The sequence below is a fragment of the Nesoenas mayeri genome (assembly GCF_963082525.1).
Source record: "Nesoenas mayeri genome assembly, chromosome: Z".
NCBI lineage: Eukaryota > Metazoa > Chordata > Aves > Columbiformes > Columbidae > Nesoenas > Nesoenas mayeri.
In genome coordinates this window covers 1522701-1544751 of record NC_137542.1, presented here as the reverse complement: position 1 = coordinate 1544751, position 22051 = coordinate 1522701, and the positions used below count along the sequence as shown (strand labels likewise).

General features: G+C 36.5%; 1 protein-coding gene across 1 annotated transcript in view; it reads left to right on the top strand.

The window, feature by feature from the left end:
• The window catches only part of SLF1 (SMC5-SMC6 complex localization factor 1), a gene marked incomplete at its 3' end in the record, with an annotated part of 38612 nt that overhangs the window by 4265 nt on the left and 12296 nt on the right, over window positions 1–22051 (top strand). The window contains exons 5-11 of the mRNA XM_080362179.1: window positions 1887–2049; window positions 7635–7766; window positions 9190–9243; window positions 13038–13196; window positions 13765–13931; window positions 15337–15474; window positions 16159–16324. Of these exons, the coding sequence (XP_080218305.1) occupies window positions 1887–2049; window positions 7635–7766; window positions 9190–9243; window positions 13038–13196; window positions 13765–13931; window positions 15337–15474; window positions 16159–16324 (979 nt within the window). The remainder of the gene's footprint in view (window positions 1–1886; window positions 2050–7634; window positions 7767–9189; window positions 9244–13037; window positions 13197–13764; window positions 13932–15336; window positions 15475–16158; window positions 16325–22051) is intronic.

The following is a 22051-nucleotide window of genomic DNA, read 5'->3' as shown; positions in this document are numbered from 1 at the left end:
TTAAGAGTAGTTGTTTACTTTATGTGGATGTTATATTTAAATGGTAGCTGGAACATGATACATTTGCGGGGGTGACCTGACCAGCTGTGAACTGTGTCTTAGGGGTCTGGGCCACACTGTGACTGACCTGATGGGTTTTTTTGTGTCACATCTATGCAACAGCTTCTTGTAGCCCTGAAGACCTAATTTGTACTGTTCTAGATGTTTCTGGTATGATGTAGATAGAGATACTTCAGAAGGGAAAAAACAAAAGTATAAAAGAAAAAAGAGACAAGGAAAACAGCTGAAGTGCAAGAATTCTAGGACTATTTCCCCAGCTTCCCCATACTCTTCCTACACATTTGGTTGGATTCCATGGTTTAAATACTACATTGAGTCCCAGAGCATATTACGTAATGTTTGCTTCTGCTGTACCAGAAGCAAACCAGAAGTACCAGAAGCTGCTGCTGTACCAGAAGCAAACATCCCCCAATGCTTTTAGAGCTTTATGTTCATTGCAGGAGTGGACACTGTCCCAGTTTCTGTTGAAATCCCAGTTATTTAGGAGCGTGGCTCAGGTCTGGGCGTAACACCGATGCACAAACAGGGAAATGCAGTTTGTTGATCGTGGTCCAGGGCTGCATGCTGCATCGTGGGATGCCTTCTGTCTGCAGTTCCTAAAGACCAAGTGAGGTGTAGCTGAGGTTACCATCATCTGATTTTGACAACCGAAGACATTTTGTATTAGCAGGCTATTTTCTTGTCTGAGTGGAAGAGTTTACTGTGTGCCATCTTGCCGGGAGATCCTGCTACGCTTGCAAAAAATTCTCTTTCTGTAAAAAAATGCTTATGCAGATCTTTATGATCTGACATACTGCAGATCTTTGTGATCTGGCATACTGTCTTGCAGAACTCTCTGAAAGGAAATAACCTTTAACAGGAACTACATCAGCAAGAGAGGTGAACAGGCAGTTTTGTGGACGGAATCTCTTTTTCCAGACGCTTTCCCATTCACCAACGTGGGAATCCTTTTACTTAGTCAGAAAAGATAGATCTTTTGAAAGATAGATATTTTTTGACTTCAGCAAATACTGTCTTCACTCATAAAGGCCACTGTAGCTTTAGGGAAAAATTGATTTTTCTCTAATATTTACAACACTGTGCCTTTTTTCCTCCTTCTATGCTTTTCCTGCCTTTAATGCCTAGCTGTTGGATGGGTAAGTGTGTGAGACCAGCATCATTTTCTTTTTACATACCTGGGTTACGAAAACTAAAACATATATCCAGCATGTCAAGAGACCTTATTTCTTCCACTATTGTTTTGTCTTGTATCTTTTCTGAAAGAGGAATAGTTGCAGCAGTAAAACTCTGAAAATTGCCCTTGGGAAAACTCATACATGTAGTAGTGACTCAAAGACAAAACAGTCTGTTTTCTGTATATGGCGCTGGAGAGCACCAAATGCTGTAAATGACTTCACAATGAAGTCCAAAAATGTATTTGTTTTATGAAAATATTCCATTTTTGGTAAACCACTTAATTTACTGTAAAACTTAATTGAAAGACCATTACCATGTGGGGGACATCGTGCTATAGATTATAGCTGCTGTCACCAGATTTGATCTTTGAAAAAATGCACAGGTAAAGCTCTATCAGATATGTAGATGTACATTGATTGTAATTAACAGTGCTACATTGTGAAGAGAAGAATGTCTTGTTAAGTAGGCTTTTTCCTTCTCTGAAGACTATTAAGCACCCTTTTATCCTCGTAGTGAAGGTTCAGCCATGTTTTACATCTAGAACCCTTATTCTTTTGCACTTGCATGCTTGTAGTTTGTGAATGATAATGTAGCTTTAGGCAGTATTAATATAATGCACTAAATACATATTTCCAAATATGTTTATTTAGAGTTCTTCAAGCTGGAAAGGCAACCATATGTTCATCTCAAAATGCAGAGCACGAAATAACTCATGTATTCATCCATAATAAGATTTGTCACATGCAAAACAAAAAGTGTCTCTCTGAAGCGCGGTACTACCCTCTGCAATATGTGGGAGATTACCTGTTTGGGGTAAGTAAATTAAATAACAAATCTAAAGTAAGATTTTCATTGTCAGCAATTTATGTCAGGCTTACTGTTTAATGTAAACAGTGCAACATTAATAATAGAGGGGAATATGATCAGCCTGAATGTTTTGTAGTTTGCTTAAAGGTAATACCACTTTCTGATTCTGGGACTGTTTATCCAAGAGAAGAAAAGGCTTGTTAATGAATATAAATACCTGAAGGTAGGGTGCAATGAAGCCAGGCTGTTTTCAGTGGTGCTTGTGACAGGACAAGAGGCAATGGGCACACACTGGAGCACGGAATGTTCCGTCTGAAAGTCAGGAGACACTTTTTTATTACTGTGAGGGTGATGAAGCACTGGAACAGGTTGCCCAAAGAGGCTGTGGATTCTCGATCCTGGAAGATATTCAGAAGCCACCCAGGCATGGTCCTCGACAACTGTCTCTAGGCGGCCTCTCTTGTCCTGGGGGTTTGCACCAAATATCTGCCCGAGATCCCTTCCAACTTCAACCACTCTGTTATTCTGTAATAGAAAAATTGTCTTTCCAAAAGCAATGTTTTGTTTCAGACCAGAAAAAATAACACCAAGGCAGCATACATTATTTCTTCTTCCTCTTCACGTTCTTCCTTGGCTTCTGCTTTGTGCTGCTTGTACTGGAAAAATTAATTAGACATCGAGGGGAGTTCCAGTGTAAATGACCATCATCTAAACAGTTATTCACAAAATACCAAGAAAAAAAATATTATTTTTCATTTATATTCTCCTTATTTGGTAAGGATTTCAAATGAGTGTATGTATCTGTCTATCTGTGTACCTGTGTATCTGAATATCTACATTTTTCCTGGGTTTGGCACACACCATTAAGCTGTATTGTAATGGTATTTTGAGTCTTCAAGGTCACTGTAATAACTTATTTTGTCAACTGACCTCAATTATTCTACCTTTTTTCCATAACATTATAGATAGACCATGGTAAAATAGTCTGTAAATTATATTGTTAAAATGCAGATTCTTAAAATCAGTTTGCTAGCTGTCCTTCATGGCTGGGAAGAACTGGTGGTTGCAATGTGAATTTTGTAAGGAGACTTTATAGTAGACAGAGGAAATTCACTCAGACTGTTTCTGTGCTAGAAATCTAATGTAAGCTGTTCTCCTGTATTCGCTTTTCAATCAACACCCTGAGCCTGGTGCTGCAAGAGTTATAATTTCTTAAAATAGTTGTGTGAGCTGATATCTGAGCATATCTAACTCTCCATTACTGTAGAAAAAAAATAAATGAAATTAATTTAAAGTGAAGGATTCCATGAGCAGCCAGCATCTCTATGAGAACAGATTACATGACAAGAAGAGTTGTTGAGAATGTCTCAGATACCAACAGTTTACACACTAATGCTTCTCCATTTTCAGAACTCTCATCCGTGGAGTCAGAAGGGGTGTAATTGCCTGTGTTTCGGAAAATGCACATGGTGCTCACGTGTGCAAAGACTAGATTCGGCTTTCTCTTTCGATTCATGACAAAGCTGCTTTCTCTTTTACTAGTCAAAAGTGTTAAATCCTTGGGAATGCAAGCGCTGTGTTTCTTTAGTTGGTAGAATCACAGAATCACAGAAACGACAGGGTTGGAAAAGCCCTCAGAGATCATCCAGTCCAACCCTTGGTCCAACTCTAGTCTGTTTATTAGATCATGGCACTAAGTGCCATGTCCAATCTCAGTTTAAAAACCTGTTGCCTTCTAAGAAGGTAGTGACGACCTGGTTCAGAGACAGCACGGCGACCACGTGCTGGTCGCTCGGTCCATCAGCTCGCGGACACCAATGTGGTGGACGGCAAATGGCGTTTATTGGCAGGTAACACAGGTTTATATACCTTGAGGTTACAATGTCACTTCCGTTTGCTTACATCACACTTCTACCTGTCTAGGGAGGGGCTACTACCTTTCCGTACAGCGCGAGATCTTCCGGTCGCCGGGCCTTAACTACCTACAAAAACCTCCAGGGATGGCGAGTCCAGCACCTCCCTGCGCAGCCATTCCAATGCCTGACCACTCTCTGCACAGAATTGCTTTCTAATCTCCAGCCTCAGTTTCCCCTGGCAGAGTTGAAGCCCATGGCCCCTTGTCCTATTGCTGATGCCTGGGAGAAGAGCGCAATCCCCACCTGGCAAGAACTGCCCTTCAGGTAGTTCTGGAGAGTGCTGAGCTCAGCTCTGAGCCTCCTCTTCTCCAGACTAAACAAGCCCAGCTCCCTCAGCCTCTCCCCATAGGGCTTGTGTTCAAGTCCCTTCCCCAGTCGTGCTGCTCTTCTCTGGACCCTCCAGCACTTCAATCTCTTTCCTGAGCTGAGGGCCCAGAACTGACCACAACACTCCAGGTGTGGCCTCCCCAGTGCAGAGCACAGGGGAAGGATCACTGCCCTTGTCCTGCTGACCACGCTGGTTTGGATACAGGACAGGACACCGTTGGCCTTCTTGGCCACCTGGGCACACTGATGGCTCCTGTTGAGCTTCCTGTCCATTAGTCCCCCAGGTCCCTTTCTGCCTGGCTGCTCTGCAGCCACTCTGTGCCCAGCCTGGAGCTGCAGGGGGTTGTTGTGGCCAAAGTGCAGCACCCGGCACTTGGCCTTGTTGAACTTCATCCCATTGGAATCAGCCCATTGTTCTAGTCTATCCAGATCCCTCTGCAGAGCCCTCCTGCCTTCCAGCAGGAAGTTCCTTTCTTCTGCCAACCAAGCCAGAACATGACACAGTGCATCGTTGATCCACTAAGGCATGAGGACATGGATGGACCTTATTTGAACAGAGAAGCCACACTAGAAGTCATAATTCCAGAGAGATGGATTTTTTTTCATTGGAATGGCTTAGCCAGATGAAGCATGCCGTGCAATATCAAATGGTTCAGAGTGTTAGGTTTACAGTTCAGCTCCAAAATTGCATCAGTTAAATTTACAGTGATGCAAAAGATATGGCAGAGTAAGAAAAGCAGCTCGTTTCTCTTTAATCTTTCCATCTGAACTATGAGGGGATGTGTCAATGTCTAGTGAATTTTCTTGCATGTGGAGAATTCACCAGAACTAGAACTTTCTCTTACTATTTCCCAAGAGAGAGATGCCTCATTTTTCACAGTAGTTTGCTTACCAAGTGTGATATTAACTCAGACACACTACTCAGAACTTCCTAGCATTTTGACCTGGGACTACTTAAATGTCTCAGAAGACCTGGTCTGCTGCTTCCAAGGACTGTGGGATGATTTTACATAACTGAAAATACTACCTTTGCAAGCAAGTAGGAGCCAAAACCATGTTTATTACTAAGAATTTGAAAATTTGGATTCTTCAGATCAAAGCATATACTATGGTCTTCCTGTTTTAATGAGCAGTAAAGCTGTTACAAAAGGGTGAGAAGAGGGTTGAAAGGTCTTAATGTTTACACCCTGAATAAAACATGTATCAACATGGGATCTCAGTCTAGTGCTTACTCCCGTAATGAAACTTGTTCAGGGAAACTGTTCTCTGTTACACCTTTCAGCTAAGATAGACATTTACATTTAATAGAGGAACGAGTGTCAAGTTATTATGGCTACTTCACCTTTTATTGATCTCTGTAAGAGTAAAGTGTTTCTCGCTGTACACCCTGAATTCCTCCCAGGTGTGATAACAGGTTTCCATCTTAACCAGTCTATTAACTTGCACGTATCTTTTTTCTTAGATTTCATTAAAGTAACTCACCTCAGAGGCCAAGAGAGCATTAGCTTTCTATTTAAATGCATCTAAAGAACTCAGAAAACTGCCAAGACTTCTAGTCTCTTAAAAGGAAAAGAATAAAACATAGGCAATCAAATCACAACACTTGTCCAAATGTATTAGGCTTTATCAAAGAATGCTATGGACATGCTCTTTTCTCTCCCTCCCAGAAATACTTGGCACATAATTCATTAGAATGTTCCAACTTTGTGAATTTGTAGTCCTGGTATTTGGCTGCTACTTCTAGCAAAAATAAGCACCCACATATATGTCCAGATGCTGAATTCAGTGAAACAGTATTATATTCATTTTTCCAGTGGAACTGCACTGACATTCATACTATTCTTGCTGTGATTTTTTTGAACTAAGCCTTTACTTCATCTTTATATTTCAGTATCCTTATAATCTCAAAGTCATAACTCTAGTGTTAAAATATTCTGTGAGATTGTCATTAATGATCCTACAATATGTCAAGTTTATTGGTTCAAGATCTTAAAGCACATGCATTATTTTAGGGAGTTAGTTTCATACTTAAACAGACTTTACATGCTTTATTGGTTGCATTCTGGAATTCATAAAATTTTGCCAAGGTGGTACAGTAAATTCCTTGAATGTAGGTCTTTTTATAAGCACATTGAAAATAACATGCAGTACTTAACTCTCTTCTGTAATATGCGACAAACTCGGTATTTATTTAGAAATACAGTTATGCACATGCCAAATGCTTCTTGTTTGAATTATACATTTCAGGGAAAATTGGAAAACAGGTTGTAACATGCAGTGTTTGAAACTTTATCTTGAAAACTTAAAAGTATACACTGTTCATGGCTTGTGTCTTATCATTGCATGTCCTGCTGTGTTTTTTTGCCTAATGTTGTTTTCCATATTTTCCATACCTGATTCAACCATCAGATTCAGGTGTTTAAATTAGAAGGCAAGCTACTGCAAGCCTTCCACACCTGCTCCCAATAAAATACGGCCATCAATAGTGTGGATAAGAGGAACATTTTACCTGTATCGATGTTCTTACTTCATCATTCTGCAGGAGGAGGCTGTTTTTGTAGTTACATGTGTATTTGCCTAAAACAAAGGTAGTGTTTTATTCTTGGTCTCTATCTTTGATGAAAAACATATACTGAAACTCTTACTGAAATGTGTCTTTCTCATATCCTGAAATAACTTTAAAATCTTTTTTTTGTAGCTATTTTTAATTAACAAAAAATATCTTGTGGCTTTGCTGAGAGTCTTTCAGAATGACTTGGAAACTAGTTTGAGAAACACTTCCTCGTTCCCTCTGCTGAAGAAATAGCTGCAAGCAATAGGTGGACTTAAAGAATAAACTACTTAATGAAAACAGAGAACTATTAGTTTTTAAATTACCAGCTTAGTTCAGATTTCACTATAGTGACCTTTATGAAGTGAATGCATGGTCATAGGTAAATTGATGAAAAAATGTCTTTAAAAAATCCTTACTGCATTTTTGACTAATTGAAAAGATGTAGGGTTTGGTTTTAGTTTTTGAAAAATCCAGAGGGAGGATCCATTATGGAAACACAGCTCTTGTTTCAGCCACAGGGATTGGGTCAGAGTTAAAGTCAATTAGGAAAGATAATTATGGGGAAGCTTACATTGATAATTCCTGTGTTATAGCTTCCTATGACATCAGTGACTTGTTTCCAAACCACCAGCTGTTTGTATGGCACATAATGTAGACCTTCGAATGACTAGATAAGCATGTATATGCACACAAAGGTTCACAATGGGATATATAGAAAGACTTGGCACATAAAAGCTTCTTTAGAGCATTAGGTTTCAAACTAAAAAAAAGTGGTATTTTTTTTCTCTGCACAGATTGAAGGGCAGAATACTGAAGATATCAAAATGAACCATTTCCTGGCTGCACAAGAAACCGACCCAATCGTGTCTGACGCACAGCTTGCTGAAGTGAAAAGTGCTGTTATAAAACACATGTATTTTGCTGCAGTAAGTAACAATCATTTAATACTTTCTTAGCATAAAATATAAAATTTATATTATGAAATGTATATTTCATTATAGTACTGAGCTAATAAAGTTGATATTTCATCATCTTTTGAAATAGTAATAATGCCTTTTAACCTGCAGTGTTTAATAATCCCATATTTACTACATCTACCATTAGATAAAATATAATTTAGTAGTGGTAATTAGTAGGCATGAGTATGTGAAGACAGGGTGGACTACTTGAAATCTTGGTGGGATATGTGAGATAAATACTAGCTGATATTGTTCAACAAAATGTCACAGGGTTACAGTCATTTTGTGACTTCCCTCTTATCTAGCTGAATTTACACTACCACATTTTTAAAACTAACCATATCCTGGAGCAACTATTTTGTTGGTTCATATAAATGTTACATATTACAGGTGAAAAATAGAGCTAAATACACTCCTTTGTTTTAATGTTGTCACAGATCTAATCCTGATGAATGTGCTACATTAGCAATTAAAAACTTTATTTCATATCTAGAAAAAAAATTACTTTGGCTTAGGATATATTGTTGCTGTAAGTTACAGTGATGTAACTGATGGTGTGTAAGTATTTTTGTAGGAGCTTGCTTGCATGCGTGAAGCACTGGATGATATTGTAACTGCAAGATCAGGTCCTCTGTGTACTAACATTAGTTCTCATTAGCAAAAAAAAGTTAGAACTTTTAAATCCTCAGTGTTTAAACACGAGATTAACAAACAGAAATCTGCTTAAATCTATACACCTTCAAATGCTGCATCTTTTATTAGAGACGTTTTATCAAGACTATAACCTCCAGACCTTTAAAAAATGAATGTCTTTGACTTCTTATGTATACTGCACGCAACAAGCATACTTCCTATCAGATTATGTTTCCTTCAAACTATTAAGTAGTTATGTGCATATGGAGTAATCATAATCCTAAAGACAATCTGCCCTAAAAGACTTTTTTGGTAACACATATTAACAATGTTATAACTCTAGGCCATAACTAATTACAGTAATAATAGTAATGTGTTTTTGCACCCACTGCCACATTATAGGTAACTTGCAAGAGGAACCCAAAGTTTGTATTTTGCAAACAGAAATACCAAAAGCAATGTTTTTAACCATTGTAAAACTTTCTTTACGTAGCAACCACACATACAAGAAGCAGCGAACAACAGGAAAAATGGGAATAAAAATTGCCCATATTATTTTCCTTCTAGGTCACTAATCCTCTATTTCACAATTTTGCCATCCAAACATTAAAAAGATAAATATAAATAGATCAGTCTTTTGAATGTTTTTCATGAACTATGTTTCACGAAGGTTACCATTTGGGGGTTTTTATGCAGTATTTATCAAATATGCTTTTTTGGTATCCAGTGTGCAGGTTGACTTTATCCTGTTTTACAGGTTGTGAAGCACACGTTCTCTCAAAAAGACCAGCTGAATAAATGCAATCCAGAGGTAAGGTTTCTCACAAACAGGGCATATTGCATATCTGGAATTTTATGATGAAGTTAGACAAACTTACTTCCATTGGGTAATTAGCTATCAAAAAAAACCCCCAACATGTTGTCCAAAACTCTAATAAAATTATTGAAGAGTTAAAGAGCATAATTGGAATACTGTTGAATTTTGTTCATTCTTACAACGCTTCCAGTACTGTCCCATTTATTGCTCAGAAATTATTTAATCCCGTTGCTTAAGATAACTTTACCTGTTGATTTCAGAAGAAGCAAAGATGCCCTAACGTGATTTAGAGCATCTTAAGTTACTCAAGCACTGTATTTCTGCAATAAGGAGAAAGTAAACGCAGCATTTTGCAGCGCTGTCTTTTGCTGGCAGGGTCAGACTTTAACTAAAGGTAGCCTCTTTGTAGAAAGAATAGTTGTTTTTACAGCATAAGCTTTAAACATCATCCTGCAGGTTTCAGAGTGTGGTGAAGCACAGATGGCAAGTAGAATACATTATGTTTTCCAGTCCTGTTTTCATAATTACTTTACCTTATTATTTTTTTGTACTGTTTAGTTAATTTCTCACTTTTATTCCCATTAAGCCAACTATGTGCCATGAATCAAGTACAAGCCAGCAACAGGTTTTGTTAAGCCTTTATATCTTAAATAAATACTTTAAAATTTTTCCCTTTTCCATCTATAATACTAAGAATAAATCTTTACATAATATTGAAACATTACATCTTAGTACTTAAAAAGCATTATACATAGTAGCTCTGAGCTACTGCACTTTATATGGTAACTTGTGTTATTTAAAAGTTAAAATGGGAAGCACTTAAAGAATATCTGTTGGCTTCCTCTGTTACGTGGTAGCTGAAGATTTAGTGTCTCCATGAGCTGTGCTGCATAAATAGTTACTTGATATATAAATGACGTCCCAGTCTGTCAAAATGGGCTCTCGGGTTGCACAAAAATCTCTTTTCGTCTGATTTGTTTCAATTAACACAATAAAGAAGAGAGGAGAAAAATGTTTTTAAAACATGAGCACTGAAATGCCTTTGTTGTTGTCCAACAGTACCATGATGGGCAAAATGCTGTCTGCGTTCCATTGAAATTTAGCATAATGTTTAGTTTACTGAGTTTATGGGAAAAAATATATGTAAGCTGAAATTGTTATTCTGTACTTTTAATAATAATACAATTTTTTGTTTAGAAATTTTAAGCATAATTCTAATACTTTTGTTATGCATGACCTACAACTTTATTGCTTTGTGGAATATCCGTTGCTAGCCTTTGTATCCGATATGGGACTTCTATAGGCAATTTAAATACGACTTTTAAAAGCAGCTCAAATAAACATTTCCAGTAATACTGGTGAAGTAAAATGAAACCTAGAAACTTAATTCAACAGATTAAAACTATATACTGTTTTCAGTCATCTCAGTTTGTGTCTGCGAGGAAGGCTTAACTCAGCTAAGTGTTCTGTTGTCTGTCATCTTCCCTAAAATATTTATTTCTGTTTTGTCAGCTCCTTTTCCATATTATGCTGTATGAAAACACAACTTATTGTCTGTGTACCTTCATTTTCCATTTTTTTCTGCTCAAAGTTTTTATGGTTGTACCAGCAGCGCTTCACAAGAACCTGCTAGTTCTCATCAGCTAGAATTTGAGACAATGCAGCTTTGTGCAGCTTATTGAATATTGAGACACTGCAGAAGTTGTCTCATGGTACGCAAGTTGTTCGTCACCTCAGTTTTCTATCATCCTTCCTTACCCCTTCCAAAAACGGTGAAAACCAGTTTTTCACTTCTCTGTTATTGTGAGCGTAATGCAAAATGCCTCGTGGTCTCCCAAAACACCCTTTTTTTTCTGTATACTTTCTAAATAACACATCCACGGCACCATTTCTTCTAGTACCAGAATTTTCAAGAGGTAAAACTTAAAATCACAGCATAAAAATACGGATGCTGGTGCAGTCACCAGATGAGGGCCAGTAGTAATGTGCTTGTACATGCACAATACACTGAGTCATCTTCAGGCATGTTAAATCCAGGTGGCAGTGAAGTTGTTCATTGGCTGCCATTAAATGCTTTACGATGCTCTCTAGATGTGCTGTTTGCATACTATTAACATTACAGAAGTCTGAATGCAACCGTCATTTCCAAAGGAAATAACGTAAAGGTTTTATTAGTAAATGTATGAATGAGAAAATTGAAATAAAGGTGAGTTGCAAGTGCCAGATGCACCAAGACTTGATTTAAAAAAAAAATGTCTGAATGAACATTTTTATTTATTGTTAATATAATAACAGGAGACATTAGGAATCTGAGAAATGAAACATTTGCAGAGAAACTAAATATCTGATGCTAAGGTGAAGCTCATTCCTTGAGTCTTTATCTGTGATTTAAGGATCACTATCGTTTCTTCCAAAAGTTTTTTTAAGTTTGACCTGAGCTTGTAATGATTTAATTTGTTACTGAAACATTTTTGGAAACTATCTTGCTGATAGCAGTGTTCTCTGCCAACCTCTAAGCCACAGCTGGACTCATAGTGTGTATTAATTTAAATTTTAAACTAACCTTAAAACAATTGGTAGGATGTCTCGAGTGGCTTTATCTAATGTACATTAGGAGGCAGATATTTTTGGCAGATACCATAAAGTCTACAAGTTGTTAGAGACTGAAGTAATAATAAATTTATGTAGAAGTTCAATTCCCAGCAGTCCAATCAGTGATCATCCTGACTCTGCTTCTCTCAGTTGTGACTCCCTATCCCAATTTCTTTGAATTTACCAGAGCCTCAGGCTGTGTCATCAAATGAAATAGCTGGATTTCAAAACAGAAGTTACCAGGCAGAGAGAAGTCGTGCTTCAATTAGCATCGTGTTTGCAACTGGCTTGTGCTTCTTAGCTTTGCCTTGAACCTGGGCTAGAGGAAAGACATAAATAGCAGCACAGCCGAGATCTTCAATAGCTCTTCTTTCATGTCCTTCAGTGGTGGAAATAAAGATTGGGAGAGCTGAGAGTACAGACAATAACAGGGAAATTGCACGGCAGATACGGCGTTTCATGGAAGCCATTAGATCCTTCTGGGTCCTCTGAAAGCCTGAGAAGTTAAGCGTTTTGCTGTCACGAGTGGCAGAGAATAAGAAGGAAGCCCCGTGCAATTAAGATGATCTTCAGAGCTTTAAAATCCACTGGGATCAATACCTGTGCTATCTGTAGCATTAGCTGCGTCCCTGACATGCTATGTGGGAATAGGAGAACCAGGGAGATAAAACAGTTACATGGTTTATGGTTTTATAATGTGTGCTCATAAATGGTGTATTTAATGATTTTACATTTTCCTCTGTATTTTTTTTTAGCTGTTTGGTGGTGCTAATTACGTTACTGCTTCAGTCACATGCTGTGGGATGTACTCTGCACTTCTGGAAATATTAGCAATCCTTTGTGAGCCTTTCCAGAATAAATTATAGACAAGTTATTGACTGTGTGAATTGTAATTTGTTTTTTAAAGGGTAGGTGTATGCATCTCTTCTAAGAAGAGAAGCACATTCTAAACCTACTGTCTTTTCAATGAGAGCCTTGTTTAGTAAGAGTAAAGCCCTTTATAGACGACAGCACCTTGGGTAAGGCAATGAGTAACATTTCTTGTGTAGTTTGTAATGTAGTTTGTAATCTTCTCCCTGTTTTACTATATCGGCAACATTTACCTAGAGATTTTCTGGTAGCTGCTGTAAGGTTTTGTTTGTTTGTTTGTTTTTAATTAAGCTATTCATTTATTTATAAATATATTTCATTCCTAGGTTAAAAGTACTTACCTGTCCAGACGCGCGTGGCATATACTTGAAGGATTCGTGGAAGAGTATTTATTTGCTGATGTAATCACAGAACTTGCTGCTGGACAGCAGTACTCAACCCCTCCTGTGCAGCTTCTTCACTCTCTTCTGCAATATCTCCTATTGGTGAGAGACGAAGACTAAAGTATTATAAATATTAAATCAAGGAATGGGACTATTATGATCTTTGCTTCTGGCATTGTATTTAGTGGGGTTTTTTAGTGATGTATTCACCTTTCACTTTGTATCCATCAATGCGTTTGTGTTAAAAAGGAAAGAATTTAATACCTAAGGAATTTCTAAAATTATTTATTTACAAGCCATATGAACATAGTGTTCTAAATATTGTGGAAAAATTAGTGAGGATATTTTTTTATTACTTTTAGAAACAGCACTTGTGTGACTTTTTTAATCTGGTAGGCCACAGATAAAAAGGTCAACTGAGAAGGTTTGTTCTATGCAGTGATGCATTCAGCTGGAATATCACACTAGAGCAAGCTCTCCTTGTTTCCTTCTTTTTTTATTATTGTAAGATCTCAGTTTTGCTGCTTGTATTTATGCATTAAATTGTATGTTACTTTGCCAATTAAATTTGGTAATTTGAGATTGTAAGGGATAAAAAATCTGTGACCTCCTAGTGCTTATGGATCTCTGGCCAGCATGTAGCCGTTATTATTTTCTCATTTTGTTACAGGGAAATCCTGATGCAGTATTTTATGCTAAAATTCATGACATTTTGTACCTCGTTCTCCAACATGATCCTCCTTGGAAGTCCCCATCTATGTTAAATTATTATTTGGATCTTCTTCAGTGTCCTATCTGTAAGGCAGGCACATGGTCCTTGATAGACATGCTTATAAGGTAAGAAGAGTTAATGACATTTTGAATGCAGTAGTTGTTATCTTCATACTCAGGGACAGGGGACGGAGTTTGGAATTCAATTGTGTCAAAGTCACGTTCTCAGCAGAACAAGTAAAGTGTACGTGAAGGTCTTCAGTTGTAACTGAGATTCGGACCTTTAACTTTATGTTTCAATAAGCGTTAGCTCACAGGCAGAGGGTCTTTTTGGAAAGGAAGAAGTATGTACATTTTCTTGTCCTCATCTCTCTTTTAAAAATTATTTATTTGATTTGTTTTTCTACGCTTTCTACAGATTAGAATGATCTATGTACTGTTGCAGTGCTAGTGTATATATAAAAATATACGTACACACACATATAAAGAAAATTCCAGTCCTATCTTAACAAGCATGAAGCTTCATGTTGTATTTTGATTTTAATCATAAACTTTAATATCTTGTTCAGGAAGTCTTATATCCTGTACATCTATATCCTGTATATATCCATCTATATCCTGGTTATATCATGTACGTCTATGAATACAAGGCTTGGTATATAGGATCTGTTTGGGTAGCTAGTGATTGTTTTGTAATTTACATCAATAGAGATGAATTCTTCCATTCATTTGAAAGAGAAACTATGTCTTTTTACACCTGTTAAGTTAGCTATCACTAACATCTAAATACTTCGGTACAACCATGATCACAGATACATGAATGTGTAGGATTGTAAGCATGTCTATAGTACTTGAATCACTGTCACTGGACACTTAATAGTTTTTATTAGGAACATATCACGTGTAGTGGAAGAGAATTTATCTTCTAGATAAAGTATTTTATCTCTTAGTACTTACTGTCATAAAGTAAATACCGCAACAGTTGTATACCTGGTGGGATTGTTTGTACCTGTTCTTTCTAATACTCACAATTTTAGCAAAAAAGATGCGTTCGTACTTTACTTGAAAGTTATCTCCATGTTAGACAATCCTTAGATTTGTTCACGAACTCTAGTCCTGTAAAATAGTTTTTGTGAACTGTTATCTGAACTAAGGTTTGTAGGATGTTACAATGTCTACAAAATATTACAAGACTGCCTTGTAATTAAAGGATTTTTAATAAGTTCTATTAAATTCAGTAACTGTACAGTACCTCAAGTAGAGACAGAAAAAATGAATACGGGTAAATTATTTAGTTTGGGTTATAATACAAAATCTTAATCTACAATACAAAGCCCCAGTCACAAACATGTTAATTTTACTTGTAAAATACAGTTTTAGGACCAGAAAGTTAGGCTTTAAAGTGATGAGTTTTGCTGGGGAGCAAGGTACTTCCTTGTCAAAATGGCCAAAGTCAAAACTGACTGTTTTGCCAGTAGATCAGACTGTGATTTCTGTCACACAAATGGATTTTTTTATGTTTATTTTTCAGGTCTTGCCTTTATTGCAAAACCATTTGTCATGCAGTTACAGTCTCAGGGAGAGAAGATGAACAGAGGACAGTTCACAAAACATTACTGAAGTTTTATTTTGATTTAGTAAAAGCTGAAGTAGAGTTTCTGACGAAAAGGTGGGGTTTATAGGATAATACTTTCTCATTACCTTTTTTACCATTTCACATTTCTGTATTTACAGCAGGTTGTATTGTGATTTTTCTCTGTCTCTAATAAGATACTGTTCTACAGAGATGCAGTTGTTTAGCATTCCTTTTATATTTCCCAGTTCTTAGTTTATTGTAATTTGTATTGGGGTTTTTTTCTAATCGTATTCTAAGGCCTCTAACTTTTCACAGCGTATTATTCCACTATATTACAAGTTTCAGTAAGCATTTAATTTTGTTCGTGAAGTTGTATTTTTTAGCTTTGCAATGCTTCAGTATCCTTTAAGGTAAACTAGCAGCATTTTGAACATACTGATTTTTTTTTTTAAATTCAATTAACTTTTATCTTTTGCTATGGAGACAATTATCTCAGTTTATGAAGTATAAAAACTGTCTTGGTTTTGTTCTGCCTTTATATTGTAAAGGCAGCCTTTACTCTATGTAGCATTAGCACAATATTAGAATTCCTTCAGTGTGACTCTAATAGTCATCATTATTTTACTTATCATTCACCAGAAATTGTGTCTGATCTTTCCATACTTAAAAAATTGCCAAACTTTTGTGTGTTTTGACAGAAGACAAGGTTTCTGTCTGGTAACTATAGTAATCAAAGTGGCATAAAGATTTAGGTTTTTTACTTCCTTTTTTTTACAGTTTGGTTGAAGGGACCAATTCTCAGCATCAGCAAGTCATGCCACAGACAGTTCTTCTGAAGACCTTTTGGCTAGGAAGCGACACCTCGGTGCTTTTTACCAAACAGATAAATATTCTAGCAGATTGGGTCATATTTTCCCATCGAGAATTGAACAGAAAAAATGATGTGAGTATGAATTTTATACTTCAAAATAATGAAGACCGACATATATATATATATTTTTAAAGGCGTTCCTTTGTTCATTCCTTTGTGAGGAATTATATGTAAGTATCACAGCTGCTTGTTATAGCTGTCTTTTGTTGTGAAGCATGCTGGTTTTTGCTCTACTAAAGGAAATGAATTGATCCATAAGATTCTCATATTGATCTGCAGAGAAGAAACGAGTCATGAGTAGCTTGTTGGCTACGTTCAGATGTTCACATGCCCTTACCAGCAGGTATTACCGTAGTCATTAGGGACACTAGCTTAACACATCCTGTCAAACAATAAGGTGTAACGAAAGGAGTTATTATCTTATTTTACAGTCATTGTATTCAGGAAATGTTGGAAGGCGAAAGTGAACAAAACCAATAGTTTTTTGCTGTTTTCAACAGATACGCATTATTTTATTTTAATAAATGCCCCAGTTTTCTTCCCAAGTCCTTTATTTTCGTTTGGTATCTTCCCTAGGCCTTTTCATAAAAATGGAATTGAAGGCAACTTAATTGCTGTTCTGTGACCTGCTGACCAGCAGGACATTGACCTGAAAGATACTGAGTGTCCTCTATACCTCCTCTTTCTTTTCAGAAGGTAGAGGCCTTGTAAAGCATCTTTGACTTCTAGATTCTCACATAAAATACAAACTTACTGCTGTCTCTGCATTCTCTTTTAAATTATTGTGAAAGCACGGTATAAATAGGTACTTCATTCACTTTTTGAATACAATAACAGAACAACAATAGAAAATCAGGTATTCCAGAGGAAAAAAAGCACTTTCAATATAATACCTCGTAATTCTTCATTATGTTAAGAAAGCAGAAAGATTAAACATAATGAGAGCTTCACTCATCTTACCTAGCCAGACCTCCTACCTTTTTTGAGGGCTATCAAAGCGAGACATTCTGATAGAGTGCTGCCTTTTATCCTTGGTCAAGATATTTAAAAAGTGCCTAAATTTAGGCTTCTATACCCATATTTGTATTTAAACAACCTACCTTTTCAAAGGTACTGAGCACCAAGCAGGCTTACATTCAGTTGGTGTCAGTGGCCATTCTGTTTCTTTGGAAAATGAAACTGCTTTCATATATTTCCTGGTGTTGAATCTGCAGTTTAAGTGTGGGCATCGTTTTCTTTATTTTCTGTTATGCCACCTTTTTTAAGTTCCAGCACTGTAAGCTGTACCTTTTTCATAAACTGTTCTTTGCAGAAGGAGAATAATTACTTATGTCAGACAGAGTGTGGTACGTATATGAAAAATAAAAGAAAGAATAAAGTACAACATAAAACAGAGACCTACCTCTTGTTTAGATTCTATTTTCTTTATATACATATATGTAAGAATTGTACTTTCAGCACAAAACCCAGATGCCTATTGCTTTCCCACTTTGATCTTATGCATTGTAATGTACAATATCCCTGCAGATATGAATTCTAGGCTTAAAAAGCAGCTTGTTGCCTCACAATATCTGCAGTGTTGTATGTTATTTCTTACAGCCCTATTCTTTAACTTCATATTTATATGTGGCGCTTTTTTTTTCCTTTTGCATTTTTTGGCAAAAATGAACTCTAAAACAAAATACCGTATTTTTACATTCAAAACTTGTAATTATCCCTTTTTGCGCTCTCACTTTTGTTATACTAAAACTTGATATGCTGATTTTTCCATATATTCAGAGACTCCATTTAAAATTCCACGACACAGTTGAAAAGGTCATTCACAAAGCCAGAGGAGCAGATCCTCCCCAGCTATGCAGGCAGATCTGTGTTTTATCCTTCTTTTTTTTATTATTTTAGAGATACATAAATAAAACCTCAGTATTTCCATGTCATTAACTATGGCGTATTATGTGCAAATCTTTCCTTCCTGTCTTCAGTTTAATGGTGTGAGTCATTGTTACTGGTTTTGGTTCTTGAAAGCTGTTTGCTTAAGAGGCAACGCATTGGGAAGAAGCACATTTGGCCATTCAGAAACCTTAAATGAAAGGAATGACTGTGGATATTCTTAATATCTGCATGGGCACAGAATTAGGTTTTCTCTAGTTGCATGCAGAGAAGTGACCATGTTTTCCATCTTACAGAAGCATATTAGCTCATGGGAAGAAACAAACATGCCAATTGTGATATACCAAACTTCTGTTTAATTCTCCGGTGAAAAAATCTGTAAATAAAACCAGATTTTTTCTTTTTTTTTGAGCATGTCTAACATTCTTTTGTAAGTGGTAGAAGTGGGCATATTTTTTTCTGTTAGCTTTTTAGAATCAGATTATACTTTTTGTGATTCAGAGAGATTCCAACAGATCAGCGCTAGCAGGAAAATATCCATGTATTTTTCCTCTCTTCTAGTGCTGATTTGTTGCAAAATTATGTTTATATATATGTGTGTGTATAAACATATATGTGTGTATTTGTGTGCATGTTAAAAGAGCAATCCAGAAATAGCTACAGCATTCAAAGTGAGAAAATCCATGCTGAAATTATGAGTTACTGGTTTCCTTGTCTTACATACTCTGGAGGTATTCCATTTTTCAGGCCTGCTATAACCTACATTATAAAAAAGAAAAACAATGAAGTGTGGTAAAGACCTAAGTTACATATATGAGTGCATTTCCTTTGTTGTGTTAGATAGAATTTACTTTATCTTAAAAGCATAAGAATAAAATTAGTGGCAGGAAATTGAATGCCTTTATTCATCACTGTATTAATCTACTGGGACAACTTGGTAGAATAAAACTGATACACGACCCTTGTAGTTAAACGTGCACTGCCAAGGAACATAAAGTTTTTCCATCACTTGGGATCTTCAAATCAGTATTGAATATCATTTTAATATAAATAAAATGTATTATTTATTATTTAAATAGGTTTGATGCCGAAAGTCCCACTCAAGGCTCCTTGAATCAAAGCTGTTGATTCAGTTTTAGAATTTACAAAGGAATGTGTATATTGCTTATAACGCTTGGAGTAGCGTTGAGCTGTTGCATAGGTTTTCACAGTGTCGCAAATGGTATCAGAAATGCTTTTCATCCATGATAAACCACGTTTGGGTTTTTTTTAAAACTCCCAACGAAGGACTGAAAAAAAAGCATTTGATCTATTTTTTAGCTTCATCATCTTACATATTTCTAATTTGTTTTCTTTCATCTATCAGGTATTGTTACCTGCTATACATTTGTGTAGTGTAAATTTGTAGAACTAAATGTCTTTCTGCTCTGTCTGTTCCTTCCAACAGCTTTTTTGGAAGTGTGTTTTAGGCATAACCCTAAAAACATTTACAGCCTGTGAAAGAGAACTCTAAATAACAACTCAAAAATAACTCTATAATCCAAGGTAAAGAAGTTAAAATGAATTTTCCTATGACTTTAAAGCTTTCCTATAAGAACTCTTATGTGTACTAAAACACACTGTGAAATTTTTGCCACTGTAGTGCTGTACTTGGCTTGGCAGAGCATTAAATGGAACAGCAATGTAGGAATTGCGTTCGCTAAGCTGGCGAACATCAGTTGTACGGATGTGGCCTTTGGATGCCAATACAGTCAACAGCCTCTTCCCACATCAGTGCTTTTTTTGGTGAGAAAGCTTTGATTCTCACAGTTAAAACAAGGAAGAGAGTTTTTTGAAAAAAAAAAAGAAGGTTTAATTGGATCTTAGTTTTGTGTGTGCGGTGAGTGGGTTGGGCCACGGTGGCAGGTGAGTCCCACGCAGCCACTCGCTCACTTGCCCCACAGTGCGATGGGGGAGACAATGGGAAGGGCAAAAACTACCAAACACATGGGTTGAGATAGAGTTCACTAAGGGAAGCAAAGCTGTGTGTGCAAGCAAAGCAAACCAAGGGATTCATTCTGTCCTTCCCACGGGCAGGTGGGTGTCCAGCCCCTTTCTGGAGAATGGTGTCACCGTTAGGTGTCAATGCAATGTCATAACCCCAAACATCCCCCATTCCTTCTCCTTTCCCCAGATTTTATTGCTGAGCACAACATGGATGTGGTTTGGAGTGCCCCTCTGGTCATTCTGCACCACCTGCGTCCCCCCCATCTCCTTACACACCCCCAGATATTGGCACTGAGCCAAGCGCTGCTCAACATTAGCTAAAAAATATTAAAATAAATAAATAAAAAATTAAAGTAGTTGTGTTATCAACACTGTTTGAGGCACAAATTCAAAAACAGAACACCAGCTGCTATGAAGAAAAGTAACTCCATCCCAGGCAGACCCAGTACACTTGGGTTTATAAGGAAGAATAATACTGCAGTTCTATTAAGAGTCGTCTCAGCACGATTTGAAAGAGTACATTTCATAGTAGTACATTATTTTTAATTTTAAAAATACATTATTTATGGGGAGGAGGTTTATAACACACCTCCAAATCTCACGTTCTTGTTTGCAAATTTTTAAAGAAATAAACTGTTAAATCAGATTGGAGTCGGATTAAAGATTTAAGTAGTTAATAACAGAAACAAAATCAGTGGTTTCTGAGTCTTCTCAATTTTTGTTAATTGAAGGCTCGTGTTCCCATAATGGGTAGTCACACCACTATCTAGATGGCAATGTAAACAAAACCCTCTCATTTCAATGTGGTTTTACGTAATCCAAAATTGCATTTGTTAATAAAATAACAATTTGTGTAATTTATATGGGTAACTTGTTATTTCATATCCAGGAATAGAAGTTTCCTTACAGTGTTCTGAATATTGCTTTTAGATGTATACAAAGAAACAGGTGGCTCCTGTGTATTAATTTCTTCTCTGATTAATTTACAGAGATCACTCAATTTTGTAAGATTTTATTCTTACATTCTGAATATATTGTTGCTTAAACTTTTTTTATTTTTAATTTGTTGGTATTTTCCACTTTATGTTAGTTTGGTAAAGGAAAATATCGTCTAAACTTCAGAAAAACTTTGGCTTTAAATCAGCAGTAGAGCTGTATAAAGCAGTAGAAGAGACCTTTCCTTTGAAGATTCAGCCTCTTGAGTTTGATAGCAAAAGCTGTTTATGTGCACAATGATGTTTTGTTGTTCACAGTAGCAATTCCCATTTTCCATGATGATGCTGCTTTTTTAATGTTTTAATATTGCGTGTGTTTTCATTACTATGTTTGTATTGTTTTGTGGTTGAAAATGAAAATATTTTTAAGGTGTTAATATTTAAATATTTTTAGAACAGATGATATTTTCAGTAAATTGGAGCATTTACCCCTCATCTGTAGCACTGAGCCATTTATTTCAGAATGTTAAGGAGAAGCTCTTGGTTTGTACCACCGTTGTTTTACCAAAATGCCAACCAAGCCTACACCAGTTGGCAGTATCTGGTTTGTTTTGTCAGTGTGCAGAGATACTCAGCTGAGCAAATGTAGTTGCAACTACTGTATCAGGCATATTTAAGAACTGGCTGCAAACATTATTAATACTTGCAATATTAAGAGTCATTATTTCGATCTGCTGCCTCGAGGTCAGCTTCCACTCCCCACCCCTTTCCTTTGAAAATTCCTTCATAGATGAAGTAATACAAGCTTATGATTTAGAAACGAGAAAAAGAGTGTAAATACTTGTGCTTTACACCTCCATCTACCCCAGATTACATTTATATGTCCTTGATCCTGTCATTTACCTCCATTAAAATTATGCTTATTTGCTGCATTTGTGTAATTTATCTCCTGCAAAGAACTATAGATAGAGTTAAGTTATTCACCCAGTAT